This window comes from Parasteatoda tepidariorum, chromosome 6 (assembly GCF_043381705.1).
Source record: "Parasteatoda tepidariorum isolate YZ-2023 chromosome 6, CAS_Ptep_4.0, whole genome shotgun sequence".
Classification (NCBI taxonomy): Eukaryota; Metazoa; Arthropoda; class Arachnida; order Araneae; family Theridiidae; genus Parasteatoda; species Parasteatoda tepidariorum.
In genome coordinates, this window is record NC_092209.1 from 7,347,996 (window position 1) to 7,364,347 (window position 16,352).

The 16,352-nt window shown below is 31.3% G+C and overlaps 1 protein-coding gene across 1 annotated transcript in view; it reads right to left on the reverse strand.

Annotated features, from left to right (window-relative positions):
- Nucleotides 1–4,378: 4,378 nt before the first annotated feature.
- The window catches only part of LOC122270104 (calcitonin receptor-like), a 223,762-nt gene continuing 211,788 nt past the window's right edge, over nucleotides 4,379–16,352 (reverse strand). Inside the window, exons 10-11 of the mRNA XM_043046239.2 lie at nucleotides 12,392–12,458; nucleotides 4,379–4,488 (exon numbers count right to left, since the gene is read on the reverse strand). Coding sequence (XP_042902173.1) covers nucleotides 4,399–4,488; nucleotides 12,392–12,458 — 157 coding nt within the window. The 3' untranslated portion in view covers nucleotides 4,379–4,398. The remainder of the gene's footprint in view (nucleotides 4,489–12,391; nucleotides 12,459–16,352) is intronic.

Genomic DNA, 16,352 nt, shown 5'->3' on the forward strand with positions numbered 1-16,352 from the left:
TCTGCGAACAAAAATAATGGGTCGAAATAAAAGTTCAAAATCGATAGAGGGATGTTGGTTAGTTTTAACTTACCCTTTTTTTTTCATGCTGGTCAATGAAAAGAAAGCTATCAAAGGTCGTGTATCGGTTTCCTTTTTTTTCTTTGTAAAAGTTGTTACAAAACTATTTTTTAATGGCCCAAAAATATTTTTATAAGCAATGAAAAATTTTGAGCCCATAGAAATATACCTTTCACTTCACAAAAAATCGAATAAAAAAGAATTTATTTTTACTTAATAAAAATTGGGGAGTACAATTTTTTTAAAAAAAGATTTCTTTTTATTGCTGAAACACGAGAAGTCATTAAATTTAGATTACAGAAGTAAAAAATTATAATAGGGATCCATTTCAGAAATCGAAATGCGATGAAGAATAAAGCGCAAAACTATTTTTAGTATTTCAAAATGCTGTTTATGTATTGAATGAAGAAGAAAACGAGTGGAATAATTTTATCTCACTTTTTGCATCATAAGCTAACACCTATTAGGACAGAATTACTTTTTTAAAATTATACACAAATATTTTATCAGCGTAGTTTCAAGTAGTTAAACTGTTTTTAAACTATTTTAAGTGAAACTATTTTTTTATCATAAATTAGCTGCCTCCGACTACCAGATGATCCGTAAAAATCAAATGCCAAAGGCGACTAAAAAGTGGTGATTCATAAAAATCTATTTAATCCGTTTTGTTCCGAATTTATAAATTGAAATGATACAAAAAGTGGTTTTATGGAAAAACTGGCATAATATATTATCGAAATGAATTGTTTTTCTACTGTTAAGGCTTTCAAAAAGTCTTTGATTGATATAAAAGTACTTGCTCTTTATAATTCTAGATCTAGTCAGAAATAACTAAATCATTGTGGTATCTGTGAATCTTTTAATTCACCCAGATAAATGAAAATCCTGAAAAAAAGTTTTCCACCACAATGAATGTTTTTGAAAAAAGGAACTGTCCTAAATATATGACGCTGGGCGTTAACCGGTTAAATAGAAAAATATTGGCAACATACTCTAGTATTTTGTCGTCAGTTCACTATTGAAAGTGATTGCATACCCAGGCATACCCTCCAACTTATGAAGATTTTGAAAATAATTCTTTCTAGTGGTAGCGAACCAAAGTAGAAATTTTTAAAGCAAATGGATCTCTCCTAAAACTTTTATCAGAACTTAAGAATCTAGCCATATGGCCTGCACTTTTATAAGTAATAGTGGACAAGTTGCGCTAAAATTAATTCTTTTTAAATATTAAGACATTAATTTTGCTACCGTCTGAAAAGAAGATTTCTGAAACTACGGAAATTTCGTAGCAGTTGGAGGGTATGCATGTGCGTACCTGCCAACTCTTCCCTAGAATGGATTTTCCAAGCGGTACTATAAAAAGTACCAAGAAAATAATTTTATTCAAAACTATATTTATATATTGACGAGGTGGAAGTTTGCTATCGTGAAGTCTATCATGCTTTTACATATTTGGTGTAAATGGATTATACATATTTGGTTTGGTTTATATGTAGTAGTGGTGAAACTCATTTATAATTATTATTACAGTGCAAAAAGTTTAATGTATTAACATAAATTTCACTACCACTTTAAATAGGAAGATAAAATCTTCCCAGGAAGCCGAATAATTGGAAACCGAAGAGGCAATAATGACTGAAACTAATCCAAGCACTGGCGACATAACCATGGAAAATAAAGATGAAAACCTGAATACAACACCAAATACAGAAACTGACACGGACATCAATATTAACAATAATACAGAACCACCAGTAAAGAAAAGAAAAAAGAAGAAAAAAAAGCAAAATTCAGTCAAAACAATTGTAGATAACTCTACACTCATGTCTACAAACAGCTGTCCTTCTTCTAGCCAACATAACTCAACACATGACGTCACTATCTTGCCGACAACAAAACCTAAGGAGGATACCGACAAAGTACGGGATCCGCCCAGCAAACCTGAAATAACACTGCAAGCCAGATATATTAAGGTTTTGGTCCGGGGCCTGCCTGTGGACTTTGATACAGATGCCATCAATACAGAATTACAGAAAAACAGTATTGAAACCTTTAAAATTGTGCAGTTTAAGAAAAGAATGGGAGAGGCCTGTCGGCTCCTTCCACTTTTTCTCATAATCCTAACATCAACGGCGAATCACCAAAGAATATTCGAAGTCAACAACATACAGCAGATCCCGATCAAAATCGAACGATTTCGAGGAGGTCGAGGACCTATACAATGTTACAACTGCCAAAATTATGGACATACACAAAGCCACTGCAATGCACCTGCAAGGTGTGTAAAATGTGCTGAAAACCACAGGTCACATGAATGCAACAAAGACAGAACTACACCTCCAAAATGCTGTAATTGTTACAAAAGCCACACAGCCAACTATACTGGGTGCGAGACCCGTCCCAGCAGAAGGAGCCCTCGAACAACATCATATTCGACGCCTAAACTTGCTCATCGATTAGTGTCATTAATCAAAGAATTACAGGAATTGCTCAAAAATGAAGAAGTGCTCCGTCTTCTGCGGGGGATCATCGGGGAAACATCTCAATCCCAGTGAGTTCTACTTTTATTTTCAAGNTTTTTAAAATATTTTATTTTAATAATTTTTTTCTTCTCTTTTCATTAATCTTTATTATTTTCCAAGCTTCCTCGATATTTCGAACTTATTTTATGAGTTCTATATACTGGCAGCTTATGCGCAGTAAATAAAACTTATTAATTTTTTAAATTTTCTTCGTTTTTTTCTTTTTATCTTTTTCTTTCTTTATTGTGCTGTCTCGTTTTGACTACCAAAATTGTTTAACCCTGAATTTATTCAACCCATTTTATGCCCAGACGAGATTTTCCTATCCAGCGGCATTTCATGACCCGCTTTGCCATTTAGCACCTTTTTTTTAAATTAAAAAAATTGATTCTTGGCAATTTTTTTTATTTCAGCTAACAGATTTTAAAAGAGATAAAAGCTTGTATGATTATTGGGACCAAATACAGCCGCCCTTGCTTTCCAGTTATTATAAATAATCCCTTTCCAATTTTTGTAGGGATACTCCCAGAAAGGGGAAATGACCATAGGCGATCCCTGACTCTGAAGTATTCCACCCTTTATATTTATACATAACTTTAACACAGATTGAGGATAGACAATAAGTATAAACTTAATATCTGCTTCTGCAAATTCTCGCATACTGATTCTCTACCTACTGCTATTAATACAGCGTCTCTACGATCTAGTACATACTGCTATTAATACAGTTGCACTACTACCTACTGATATTAATACAGTCGCTAAACTACCTACGATCTGTTACCCACTGCTATAAATACAGTCGTCCTACTACGTAGTGCTATTAATAGAGTCGCCCTACTGCCTACTATCTTCTACCTACTGCTATTAATAGAGTGGCCTTGCGATCTGCTACCTACTGCTATTAATAGAGTCGCCCTACGATCTGCTATCTACTGCTATTAAGACAGTCGCTCAAGGATCTGCTACCTATTGCTATTAAGACAGTCGCCCTACGATCTGCTATCTATTGCTATTAAGACAGTCGCCCTACGATCTGCTACCTATTGCTATTAAGACAGTCGCCCTACGATCTGCTACCTACTGCCATTAAGACAGTCGCCCTACGATCTGCTACCTACTGCCATTAAGACAGTCACCTTACGATCTGCTACCTACTGCTATTAAGACAGTCGCCCTACGATCTGTTACCTACTGTTATTAATATAGTCGCTCTACGATCCGCTACCTACTGCTATTAATAAAGTCGCTCTACTACCTACGATACCAAATACATACTCAGATCAAGTTTAAGGAGAGGCTGTAGAGGGATTGTTAGTCTGTTTGTGATTGCAATAGTGTCGATTGCATTTACGTGTAAGTTCATTAAACCATCTGAGGTTAAAAGCTTGTGTGTGTGCACTGTTATTTGAGCTGTAATTAAGTGCTAGAAATATCTCTATTTTCTGGAAGATTCTGGTAATAAATATTTGAAAACTTAAGGGAGTGTTTTATTTATTTCTAATTGAAACGAACCGCCTACTTAGTAGAGAAACAGCTCTTATTATAAGAGAAATAAATGGTGAATGTGCACAGTTAAAAGTTCATAAGTTGCTTTGAAATTAAAATTTAACCAATTCAGTGTTAGAAAAATCTAAGACTAACATTATTGAATGCCATTTTCTATAGAATATGACCAGACTAAGGAAATTTTTTCTCGCGACGCTTTTGCACTAGTTTGGGTGATCGAGCATAGCTTATTCGTAACGCTGTATTGGTTGAAAACATTTTAGTAAATACATATGAAAGATACTCAAGTACACTAGTAGCCTATAACTTACCTAAATTGACTAGGTTCATTAGTGTGCGTAGCTCGAAGTTTCGTCACAAGGACACGAATAATATTACACAAAAATGCGAAATTGAGCTAAAAATGAAAACAATTTAAATAAGTCAATAACATTAGATAATATTGGAATAGATACATTTTCATATCAGCCATTTCCTTCGGATTTTGTGGATGAATTTATTTTTATACTTAAAGTGGTAGCAAAACTTATGCTGTTCTGTTTCATACGCTCAAACTTCACTGGAATTTCCGCTGTTTTTGAAAAAACAATTTCCCAGTGTAAAAAATGGCTAACTATTACTTCAATAAATTAGAATGAAAGGATTTTCCTTCACAAATGTACCGAAATAATTTAAACAGATATATAAAAGCTTAAAATATTTTATATTATGAATATATTATTCATTAATGTTTTTTCTCAAATGCAAAAATGACAACTTGCTCCCCTTTGTAATAAAACATTTTCTAGTGGTTACGAAATTTAAGCTTTTTATTGTAAAGTATTTCTCATTTTAAGTAATTTTTTCACCGTTCCATATAAAAAATTCAAAGAACAGAATGACAGGTTCTGATGACAGATGTCAACTGCCCCTTGACAGCTACCACATAGTCTGCTGATCTCAGAGAACTTATACAATTATAAATAATACACGATAGATGGGATAGGGGCTGCTGCGTGGCCCAGTTCATAAAACAAGATCAGAATAGATCAGATGTCAACTGTCTCTCTTTCTGCAGAAATTTTAACAAATTGGTAGCGAACTAAATACTAAAACTTGTTGACTTAAAATATTTACGCCCTCTACAAAGCAGTCACCACGAAATAACTGCAATAAAATTGTATTTCATATGAGACTTTGAATTTTCGAAATGTATTGGTGAAAAAAATTACATAAAACGAAAAATAATAAACTAAAAATAACTTAAATTTCGTTACCATTAGAAAAGCGGAGCAAGTTGGTATCTCTGATGTTTTATTGCAGTTGGTGAAACTTATAAACAGTGGGTCTTATTGTACAATTTTTACTATTTAATTCGCTACCAATTTATTAAAACTTTTGCAGAAAGCGGAGCGTCCCTGCATATGCTTTTTTTAAAAACAAGGCTGTATGTTTTAAAAATTTCTGATTTAAATCTCTACCACTAAGAAATATATTTTCTCAAAACTCAACAATTGGAGGGTCTTGTATTTGTAAATTAAATTTAGAACGATTTTAACCACCATTACGCAGAAGGATAAATTAACAGAGACTAAAACTATACCTATGCAAGCTTATACACATATATGAGGTTAATGTGCTTCAATTACTCTTGACTGGTGAACAAAATTCTTTTAGTTTCTAAGGAGAATCTCTCAACTTGCTCCACTTTGTAAAAAAACGTTTTCTAGTGGTTACGAAATTTAAGCTATTTAAAGTTTAGCATCTCTCATTTTAAGTAATTTTTTCATCACTCCATATAAAAAAGAACCGTATGACAGGGATGCCAACTGCTCCGCTTTTCACAAAAGTTTTAATAAATTAAATAAGGATAATTGCGCACACTCTTTAAAAAAATAACTACGAGGTAAATACAAGAATTCCAACTTGCCCCGCTTTGTGAAAGAATACTTTCTAGTGGTAACGAAATTTAAGTAATTTTTAGTTTAGTATTTTTTTATCCTAAGTTACTTTTCCACCACTGCATGTCAAAAATTCCAAGTGTCATAAGAAATAAAACTTTATTGCAGATTTCTCTTGGTGACATTTTTAAAATGTAAGCATAACGTCGCAGTTGGCTTATTAGGATGTAAAGTTACATTTCATTTCATACTTCGAATTTTTGCTATGTAGTGGTGATGAAATTACTTAAAACGGAAAATACAAAACTGAAAATAATTTAAATTACGTTACCACTAGAAGATATTTTTTTACTAAGCGGAGCAGGTTGACATTTTTGCCGTAGTATATATAGTTGCTGAATTACGGATACATAAGCTGTAACAGCCTCCCCATAGACTGCTGAACTCAAACTGTCTTTTATTTTAACTTTTTATTCCATTTCATGACGTATGGGATAGGGGCCTTCTGCGCGGCCCAGGTGCCCAATTTTTTATAAATAAAGAACGAAGAAAGAAAGGATACATAAAATTGTGTAATATTTACAAACACAAACTTGCCAACATTTTCTTCTTACAAAGTGATTTTCTTAAAAAATAGTGACAAGAAATATAAATTATAATTGCAGGCATAAGTAAATATTTTGATTTGATTTAGCCAAACGTAACGTAAAGTTATCATGCATTTCTATGTTTGTTTATATCTTATGTGTCGAAATCCTTTAAAATTTAATTCATAAATTCAAGATATAAAAAACAAATTTTATGTTTTACTACCACTTAAAATATTTCCACTACTACTACTTTATATAACCACTTTTATGTTTTACTACCATTTACTGATGAAAATGAAATGTTACAAATATTATTAAAAGTGTAGCTTTAGTGGTTTGAATACGTTTGCCGTTTTCTGCTATTTCTGCTTAAAATTCCAAGTAGTGGAAGCATTGTAGCTTGCTTTGAAAATTATAATCAAAAACTATTTTAATTATTTAAAGGCTTTATATATTATATATTTTATTAAAATTATTCAAGCGAGCCGTAGTCAAAATCATTATATCTAATCTTGTTAAGAATAAAGAAAAATTAAAATGCACATTTTATTATTACTTTAAATATTTTTTTTCTTCCAATGCCCACCTTTGTTAACATCCATCAATTCAGGCATTTAAAGGGCGATTTTGTTGGCCTCTCTTTCAGGGGCACCCTATTAGGTGGGCCAACGTCGTTCCCACACTGAGGACAGATAGTACAGAGCATCCATGCCTTGCCCGGGATTCGAACCCAGAACCTTTCTGATGCAAGGGCAGTTACCTGACCCCTACACAGTCTGCTCGGCTTACTTTTAATATTAAAAGGAAAATATTCCACGAAAGTAACGGATATTTAGTAACATTGATTCAATCGTGTGTTTATGCTCTTACGAAACAAAAAAAAACTGATTTTTTTTAATTATCACTTAATTAACACTTCAGAAAATTCTTTTTCAAAAGAGCAAAGGTTGTCAGGTTCTTGATTTTAATTAGAGGATAAACGAGGTAAAAAAAATTCCACACTAAAGTTAATAAAATGAAGTGAAATATAATCTCATTAATATACGCAGCCGTATCCTTCATTTTAAACTAAATTTCTGTATTTTCAGAAAATATGTTTTCTTAGTAGCAGAGGTAATGCATTAATAATTTAATAAATTAGAATAAAAACAATTTTGTCCAACACTACATATAAATAATTTGAAACTCATTTATAAAAGGTCCGATTTACAACAACATAACCGATAATAATTTATACAGACATATAAATGAATAAGATGAAACAAACGTTATTCAAAAATATTAATAAGTTACCGAATAAAAAAGGAAGATGCGTGCGCGCAATTCTCCGTAATTTAAAATGAAGTACGTAAAATCCCTTTTCTGTCAAGATGAATCATGAGAGTTAATATTAAAATAATTCAGCAACAACAAGTTCTCTTTTTGAACAAAAAAATTTAATAACTCTGCCATAAAATGGGTTCTTGGAACTCTATGCTTTTCTAAACTTAAATATAATGGAATTATGCGTGCTTACTACAACTATTCCTTCAGTTAAAAATAAAAATCCGCATTTTAAATCGACGCTTTTCGCTAACAAGATAAAGACAAAATTAGGCAATAAAAGCTTTTCCGTTTATTTAATAATTTTATAAATCGATTAATAATTCAAGGAAATACATGAATGCCTGATAACCAGATTATAATGTTTTCAAAACCTAACGATATTTTTCTGAAAAAAAAACAAACAAACTCCCCCCTCATTGTTATTTCATTAATACTACTTTGAAAGTTAAAATAACTTTGTTGGCAAATCACTCACGGAAAAAAGTAGCACGATCTATTTTGTCCCAATAGATTCTCTACTAATACGAATTCGGAAACCCTTTCAAAAATGTAAAGACTGGTCATTCAATTAATGTATTCTCATAATTTATTGAGATGAAAACTAGACATTAGTGTACACACCAGAATAAATTTATGTCACGAATATTTTTATATCGATCTGAAATCAGCAAATTGCGATTATTTGAAGATTAAAGTAATTTGGCTCTAGGAAACACACCTAGTTTGAACAGAAAGTCTCAGCCATTTTTTATCTTCATAAAGGTACTTAACGCACCGCCACAGAAAGGTACTTTTCCGTTCCATTGGCTGGAAATGAGTTAAAACGAGGCCGCCTTTGAATAAGAAATGAAATTACGGAATCAACTTTTTTTCCCTTTTGAACACAATTCTTTGATCGTTCGTAAATGCGGTAAGTTCAAATGTTTTAAATGGATTTCAGAAAAAGACTACGAATTTTTTGTCCAAGAAGGATATGAAAAATGTAGGATTTTTTTTCTTTATTTTACATACTAAATATTGAAAAACGGTAATGATGTAAGCAAAACATTAACTGCACAGAAGAGAACTTTATTTTGTATTATGTCCTTGTAATTAGGACATTTTTTTTACTTCCATGTGAAGTATAGGTACATATGCAGAGTTCTTTTAAGTGGGATACTAGTGAGAAAAAAAATCAACTTTCTTAAACCGAGATAAAATTTATGAACTTATGCATTTTGTGACAACTTCATAAAAAGAAAATATCTCGCAAAAATCTGAATATTTATCAGCTATGCAATTTTTCCAGAGACAAAAACCTGAAATTTTCGGAAAGAAAAAACATGTTTATTGAGAGAAAGAATGAGTGTCTTGCTTCGTTCATTGTCAGCTCTTATTTAATATCGTAAATTAAAATTAATCTGTCGAACTATCATCGCATCTCAATTCATTTGTGTCCAGTATCTTTTTATAAAACGGTTATTCCTTTTCACGAAAAAGAAAAGTGTTAGCTCTCTGTCTACTATAATATCTAAATATTTATGTTTGGTTTGGATGTCAAGTAAATTTGCAAAGACTCTAATTGCTCCGGATTCCGCAAAATCTTTATAAAAAAACCGTTGTTACCAGTCTGCCCAATTTTAGGTTTATGACTCTAGCTATGTTTAACTCCATAGCCTTGTCATTTTGAACAAACTCCAGAAGACAAGGGAACTCTTGTATCAGGAACTGGGAGACATTTTGTCACAGTGGAGGACTTTTTGATGGAACTAAAACGCATTTGCATTACATAGAGAGCAAAAACACGAAAACCTCGCATGGTTAGTCTGACGGCTTAGGACTCTAACCCATGATACGTATGCCACTGAGGATATTTTACACCAGCACTATGGTTGGCATTTTAAGAATTTAAGCAACAATATTTAGATCTAAAGCAGAGATGCCAACTTAATCCGTTTTATAAAAATAATTTCCTAGTAGTTAAAAAATTTAAATTATTTTTAGTTAAGTATTCTTCATTTTAGCTAATTTTTCATTTTAGTTAAACTTACGTAACCAGGGCTGCTGACTTTCAACCCTTTTTAAAAATTTATTACGCTGGTTAAGTTCATGTTCATGTTCAATCCGCTAAGTTCATGTTTGAATACATTATTTACTATTCATTTAAATTTATTTTACTCGCCACTATACTTAAATGATTTAAAAGTTCATATACACTTTGATGGTGGGGCTTTAAATTTTAGCAAAATTACCTAAAATTGTGAAAGCTTTGGTTTTTGTATGTCTAACAGTCTATAAAATTTTTTACAATAATTGTAGTACTTGGCTGGTATGTAAATATACAATTTCTACAAAGTTGAAGTTATTAATAACTTCAACATAGTTACACAATTTCATAATGTAACATAAGTTCAACAAAGTTTTATATGAGGCTCTGAATTGTTGAATTGTAGTGGTGGGAAAAAATAACTCGAAATAAAACTGGGAGAAAACTAGGAGTTAAATATGTATTTTGTGTATACGTGGTGTTTTTTTAAAACCGCCTTTTATGTGCATTTTGAAATTATAAAATCTAAACTTAAAAACACATAATTAAGTAAATACACAATTTTTTTGTATCTATTGTAAGAATTCATCCGAAATTTATACAAATATTTATTTTGTGTAAAAATGGTGTTCTCTAAAGACCATCCTTTAACGTACTCTCTAACTGCTATGGAATTTCCTCAGATTAAGAATTTTATTTTAGTGGTACCAAACGCATTCTATAAATATGTTAATAAATAAGAATTAAAAGTATATCGCACCACTACAAAAAAATAATTCAAACAGATATATATGCTGTTAATAAGACAAATGGTAATATTAATTAAATCCAGAAACCCAAATCATGCTCTTCAAAAACTACAAGACCATATAGACGAAATAGAAGACTGGTGCTTAAAATGGAAAACTGCAGTGAATGCTGGAAAATCACAAATATTAATAATACAAAAAAGAAGAATTAAAATACTTCCACAACTTCAACCAAAAATGTTCAACATACCAATACAAATAGTTAAAAAAGCAAATTATCTTGGCCTTATAATCAATAACAAACTCACCTGGAATGATCACATCAAAAGCACAATAGATAAAGCAAATGCAGCATTAATAGCCATACAACCATTTATATATAATCAGAATATGTCACTTAAACTATAGAAGCTACTATATACAGCAATGATCCGCTTAATACTTACCTATGCCTCACCTGCCTGGACAACGATAACTCAACATCTACTGAAGAAATTAAACCAATGCCAAAACAAGATCCTTAGAAAAATAACCTGTGCAAGATGGTTCATCCGGAATACCAATATACATGCAGACCTCAAAATACCAACTCTATCACAGCATATATACAAGCTAAACGCAGATTTTTTCGATAAAGCCATAGAATGTAAAACAGCAAATTTTAATGAAATCTTTAAATTTGAAAATTATATCAAAGATAAAAACTACAGACCAATAGCTGCACATTTCACCTCCGACGCCTCATATCATAACTATCAAAACAAATAATTTCATCAACCTTTCTGAAAATAACGTTTACTCATGCTGATACAATTCTGAACAACTCCAAAATCAAACAAACACAGTTTAGAGCAAGCTGCTCAATTTATTTTTGATTCCTTTTTAGTTATTCAAGCAAAGAGCTTGAAACATTCATAAAAGCAACTCCATTGCCTGCTTACCTCATTGCTCAACCAAAACTGTTCTAAAATTCCAGATGAATGGGATAGGGGCCGCTTCGCGGCCCAGGTGCCCAATAAAATCGAAACACTAGGACTAGGAAATGGTAATATTGGGAGTCATTAATAGTCATATTAAAATGTTAATTAGCTTCCGGTTGGCACCTGTGCTAGTCAGGGCTGAAAGATCATATAAGTAGAAAAGAGTAAAAACTGGTAACAAATAAATTTCCCTTTTCAGTTTTTTTTCCCAGAATAATAAAAATCCATAACTACCAATTGTTTTTACGGATGCAATTTTCATATTGAATTGCTTCTTCGCCGTGAAAAATTTCCTTACAGTGAATTGTTATTGTTGAGAATAGATTAACTCCTCCCGAATATTATCTAATATTGAAATAGTTCTTCTACCAGTATTTTCTCGTATCCGTCCCGCTTTCAGGCCTGGTGCTAGTATGTGTCGAGAACGTTACAAGAGGATAAACAGCCAGGGAACTACTTTTTTAAGAAAATTAACCCTTTACAGTTTGTTCTCCCCTCTACCGGGACACACATAGAAATATAAACTTTTTATACCTTTATATTAAATAACCAAATTATATAATATGATTGTTACTTATTATATAAAAAAAAATATTACACGATAAACAATTTATTGCTAACATTCTTAAAATCTAATTATTGTAATTTTTATCATGCTTTTGTTATAACATTTTATTTTTTTATACGTCAAATATTCATCTTACAATATCTATAATTATTAATTTTCATAAAAAACAAGCTATACTTACGACTAGACTAAGCAAATTCGGACTATTAGTTACCCATTCATATGGATTCACAGGAATGGCCCAACATCTGCAACAAAAGTTATACATTTAAAACTTGAATGTCTATTACACTTGTCTTAATATGAGCATGCGAACAAATTTCGATACTTTTCTGAAAAAGAGAATGATCACAACATAGAATATTTTGTCAGTACTTATAGTTTCTCGATGTTTTTTTTTTTTAAATAGTGAATAATTTTGGAGAGTTTCATTTAGTCGAGAAGTTCAGTTTATTTTATGTGAAATGAATTTTTAATACGGAAATAGAAACTGCATGAAAAAAGAATTTTTAAGACTCCAACTGTAACAAAAAATAATCAGTTTTCGGCTTTTTTCTTTTTTGTTTGTAAATTGATTTTTTGACTACATAATAAGGTTTCTCATTTCTGGCAAATTAAAAAAGGATGTTAAAACTTCTTATACATATTTTTAGAAGCAATTCATCTTTTAGAAACAGTCAGGCAAATGGACAATTAAATGTATATCAAAGTTTGACCACTGGACGACAAAATATGTGGATTTTTTCCCCGCTTAAACGCCAATAAAATAATTATGGAACATGATTTTTTTTTAAAAAAAAAGATAAGGCTTGGTATAACATGACTATATTATTGTAACTTGGCATATCTTAAACAAAGAAGACAGTCTTATTAACCTAGATAAATTAATAATCTAAATAAATAAAATAGATGTTAAATCACTTGATTTCAAACTGAATTATTAATTATCTTCAAAAAAAGTAAAATAATTTTTCAGTAATATCGTAGATAATTACATTATTTAGACTATGATTTTTTTAAAAGTTTTGTTTCAGTGATGATGAAGTTTTCTTTTACAAAGAATTCATGAAAGAAAGATGTATTTAAATTATAATATTTATGTGTGTATCCTTTCATAATTTCATTAAAAAGATTGATTTAAATAAACAGTGATTTTTTGAAAATTAGTTTTCCCCCGAAAACAAGATAGAAGGAAATGATTTACCACCATCTATTGTTTTTTATTTTAATATTGATATATAGACTTTCCGCCCGGCTTCCTAACTACTACGCTTTTCGTAGAATATTTTATAGAGTAATAGGAAATTTAAAGACTGAAGCTTTCTGAATTTTCGGTAATTTTGCCAACATTTTAAAAGCAGGACTGCCAACTTTCTTCACTTTTTGTAAACATTTATTCTAGTGGTAGCTAAGTTTATGTTTTAATATATTTTTTAACTATTCATTTGAACTTATTTTCAAGACCACTACATATCAATGATTTAAAAGTTCCGAAGCAATGCCACTTTGTTATTGGTAAGGCTGGTGGTGAGGCTTTTAAAATGTTGCTAAAGGTACTAAAAACTATGAAAATTTTCGCTTTTAATTGTCTACCACTTTATTAAATAGTTTGCTAAAAGCGTAGTAGTTTACAGGACTGTAAATGCTTCACCTCGAAAAACTAGAAAATACAGTGTTGCATATAAACTTTTCATATGTAGTGGTATGGAAAATAAGTTTATATGAATGGAAAATAATAAATTAAAACATTAACTTAGCTACCACTGGATTTTTTTGAACAAAAAGCGAAGAAAGTTGGCAGCCCTACTTCGTGAGCCTTTCAATGTGAAAAAAAAACTTATTAGAGATCTCTAGTTGTATAATAAAATATTTAATTACTATTTTCCCTCCAATCCATTAACATGGCTAAACTAATGCATAGGTTTTACTGTTTTCGAGATTTCAGGAGATCCGTATTTGCTTTTAGACTTTTCAAGAGAATTTTGCTTTGATGGAGATGGTGTAGAATAGATCTGCCTGCAATATCGCATTCGAGATTTATGAATCGTTGTAAAAATTTCAATAAATGACAGACGTGAAAGCGAGACGGAAAAGAGGAAAGGCTGGTAGTAAAACCTTTTCAGTTATAGCTAGTTTTTGGGAGGAGTTTACTTATTCCTTTTTTAAATTATTCAACAATATCTACTTTATCTTGGAAAAGAAGCAGTTTTATATATATGCTAAAATTATAAAAGAAATCTTGATAGTTACAGATATTTTATTTTTTTCGAATAAAATGCTGAAATGAAATGTCTTACGTATCAGTTTTTTCTCTTTTCCGTCTTGCTATATAAGGGCTTTCAGCCATGACCCATTAGCTGTCTCAAAAATCCAATGAATCAGTTAATTCCTCTTTTCGGTAGCGCACTGAGATATTTGAGCAACGTTTCATAACGCGTGCACGCCGGGTGTTGCGCCCGAAAGCGGGACGGAAAAGAGAAAATACTGGTAGAAGNTTAAAACATTAACTTAGCTACCACTAGATTTTTTTTTACAAAAAGCGAAGAAAGTTGGCAGCCCAACTTCGTGAGCCTCTCAACTTTGAAAAAAAAAACTTATTAGAGATCTCTTGTTGTATAATAAAATATTTAATTACTATTTTCCCTCCAATCCATTAACATGGCTAAACTAATGCTTAGGTTTTACTGTTTTCGAGATTTCAAGAGATCCGTATCTGCTGTCAGACTTTTCAAGAGAATTTTGCTTTCATGGAGAATAGATCTGCCTGCATTATCGCATTGAACGAGATTTATGAATCGTTATAAAAATTTCAATAAATGACAGACGTGCCAGCGAGACGGAAAAGAGGAAAGACTGGTAGTAAAACCTATTCAGTTATTCCTTTTTCAAATTATTCAACAATATCTATTTTATCTTGGAAAAGAAGCAGTTTTATATATATGCCAAAATTATAAAAGATATCTTGATACTTATTTTTTTCGAAAAAAATGCTGGAATGAAATGTCTTACATACCAGTTTTTTTTCTCTTTTCCGTCTTGCTATATAAGGGCTTTCAGCCATGATAAATGATTTTAAAAGTAATATAAATTGATTCGGTTGTCTTATTTTTTACTCGCTCGTGCACTCTACAGCATCTTTTTTGATTTGAAATTTTTAAATTAGGACTGTTATTCTCATTAATTAACAAAGCTGATTAAGCTAATTAAAAGTGTAGCAATCTATTATTGTATATGTTACCGTGAATAACGGAAATCAAGAGTCTGTTGACTTTAACCGGTGAATATAAACAATCGCTTTGGTGAATGTCCGAAATATTTGATATTAATTGATTCGTTGATATTATTATTATACTAGCCGCCAAAGGCTGCCAGCTGTCCTCCACGCTAAAGGTTTTCACAAATAAAGTTTTTTAAAACATAGCAGGAAATCTGAAGATTAGTGGACAATTAAAGTCTTCATATCCAGTTCTGCTGCAGATGTGTTATAGCTCTTGAGGATGTTTGAAGATGTAACTTTGCTATGGTAACCGAAGGCCTATGGTAACCTAACCTATAATATAACTATCAGGTGAAGAAATATTTTTTTTATTTTTAAAAGGCCTCAGAAATTGTAAAAGCATACAAAAGTTGCTTTCGAAATCATCATTGGCCAATAGCTGAAAACCTCTTCTAATCTTATTTGACGTTTCTCTGATACTTCTTGGGCTCTAGAATTGCTTGTCGAAATTCGGTCCATCCTTCTTTGACGTTCCACAGACGTTTCTTGGGCCCTTCTTCTTCTTTGAGAATCTCTTAATATCTTTTTCTTTCACATAATACAAAGCTTTTTGGAAGGCGGTTCTGCCATGTCAGTAATCGGGTTTTTAAGAAGTCAACGAATACTTTAGAACAACAGTTACTATGAAAGCAAATCATGAAACTTCAATATTAAAATCTAAGTGCTTACCTGCAAACTGAAACTTTTCTGAAAATAACTAATTACATTTAATAAAAACTGTTAAAATAAAGAATAGAAAAACCAAAGAGATCCAAGGTAAGTGTGATCGTTCCTTCAAAAATAATTAAATTCCTATTTTATATAGCTACAACGCTTAAGAAGAAAAAAACTAAAATGCTAAATACATGAAAAGAACACGAAAACG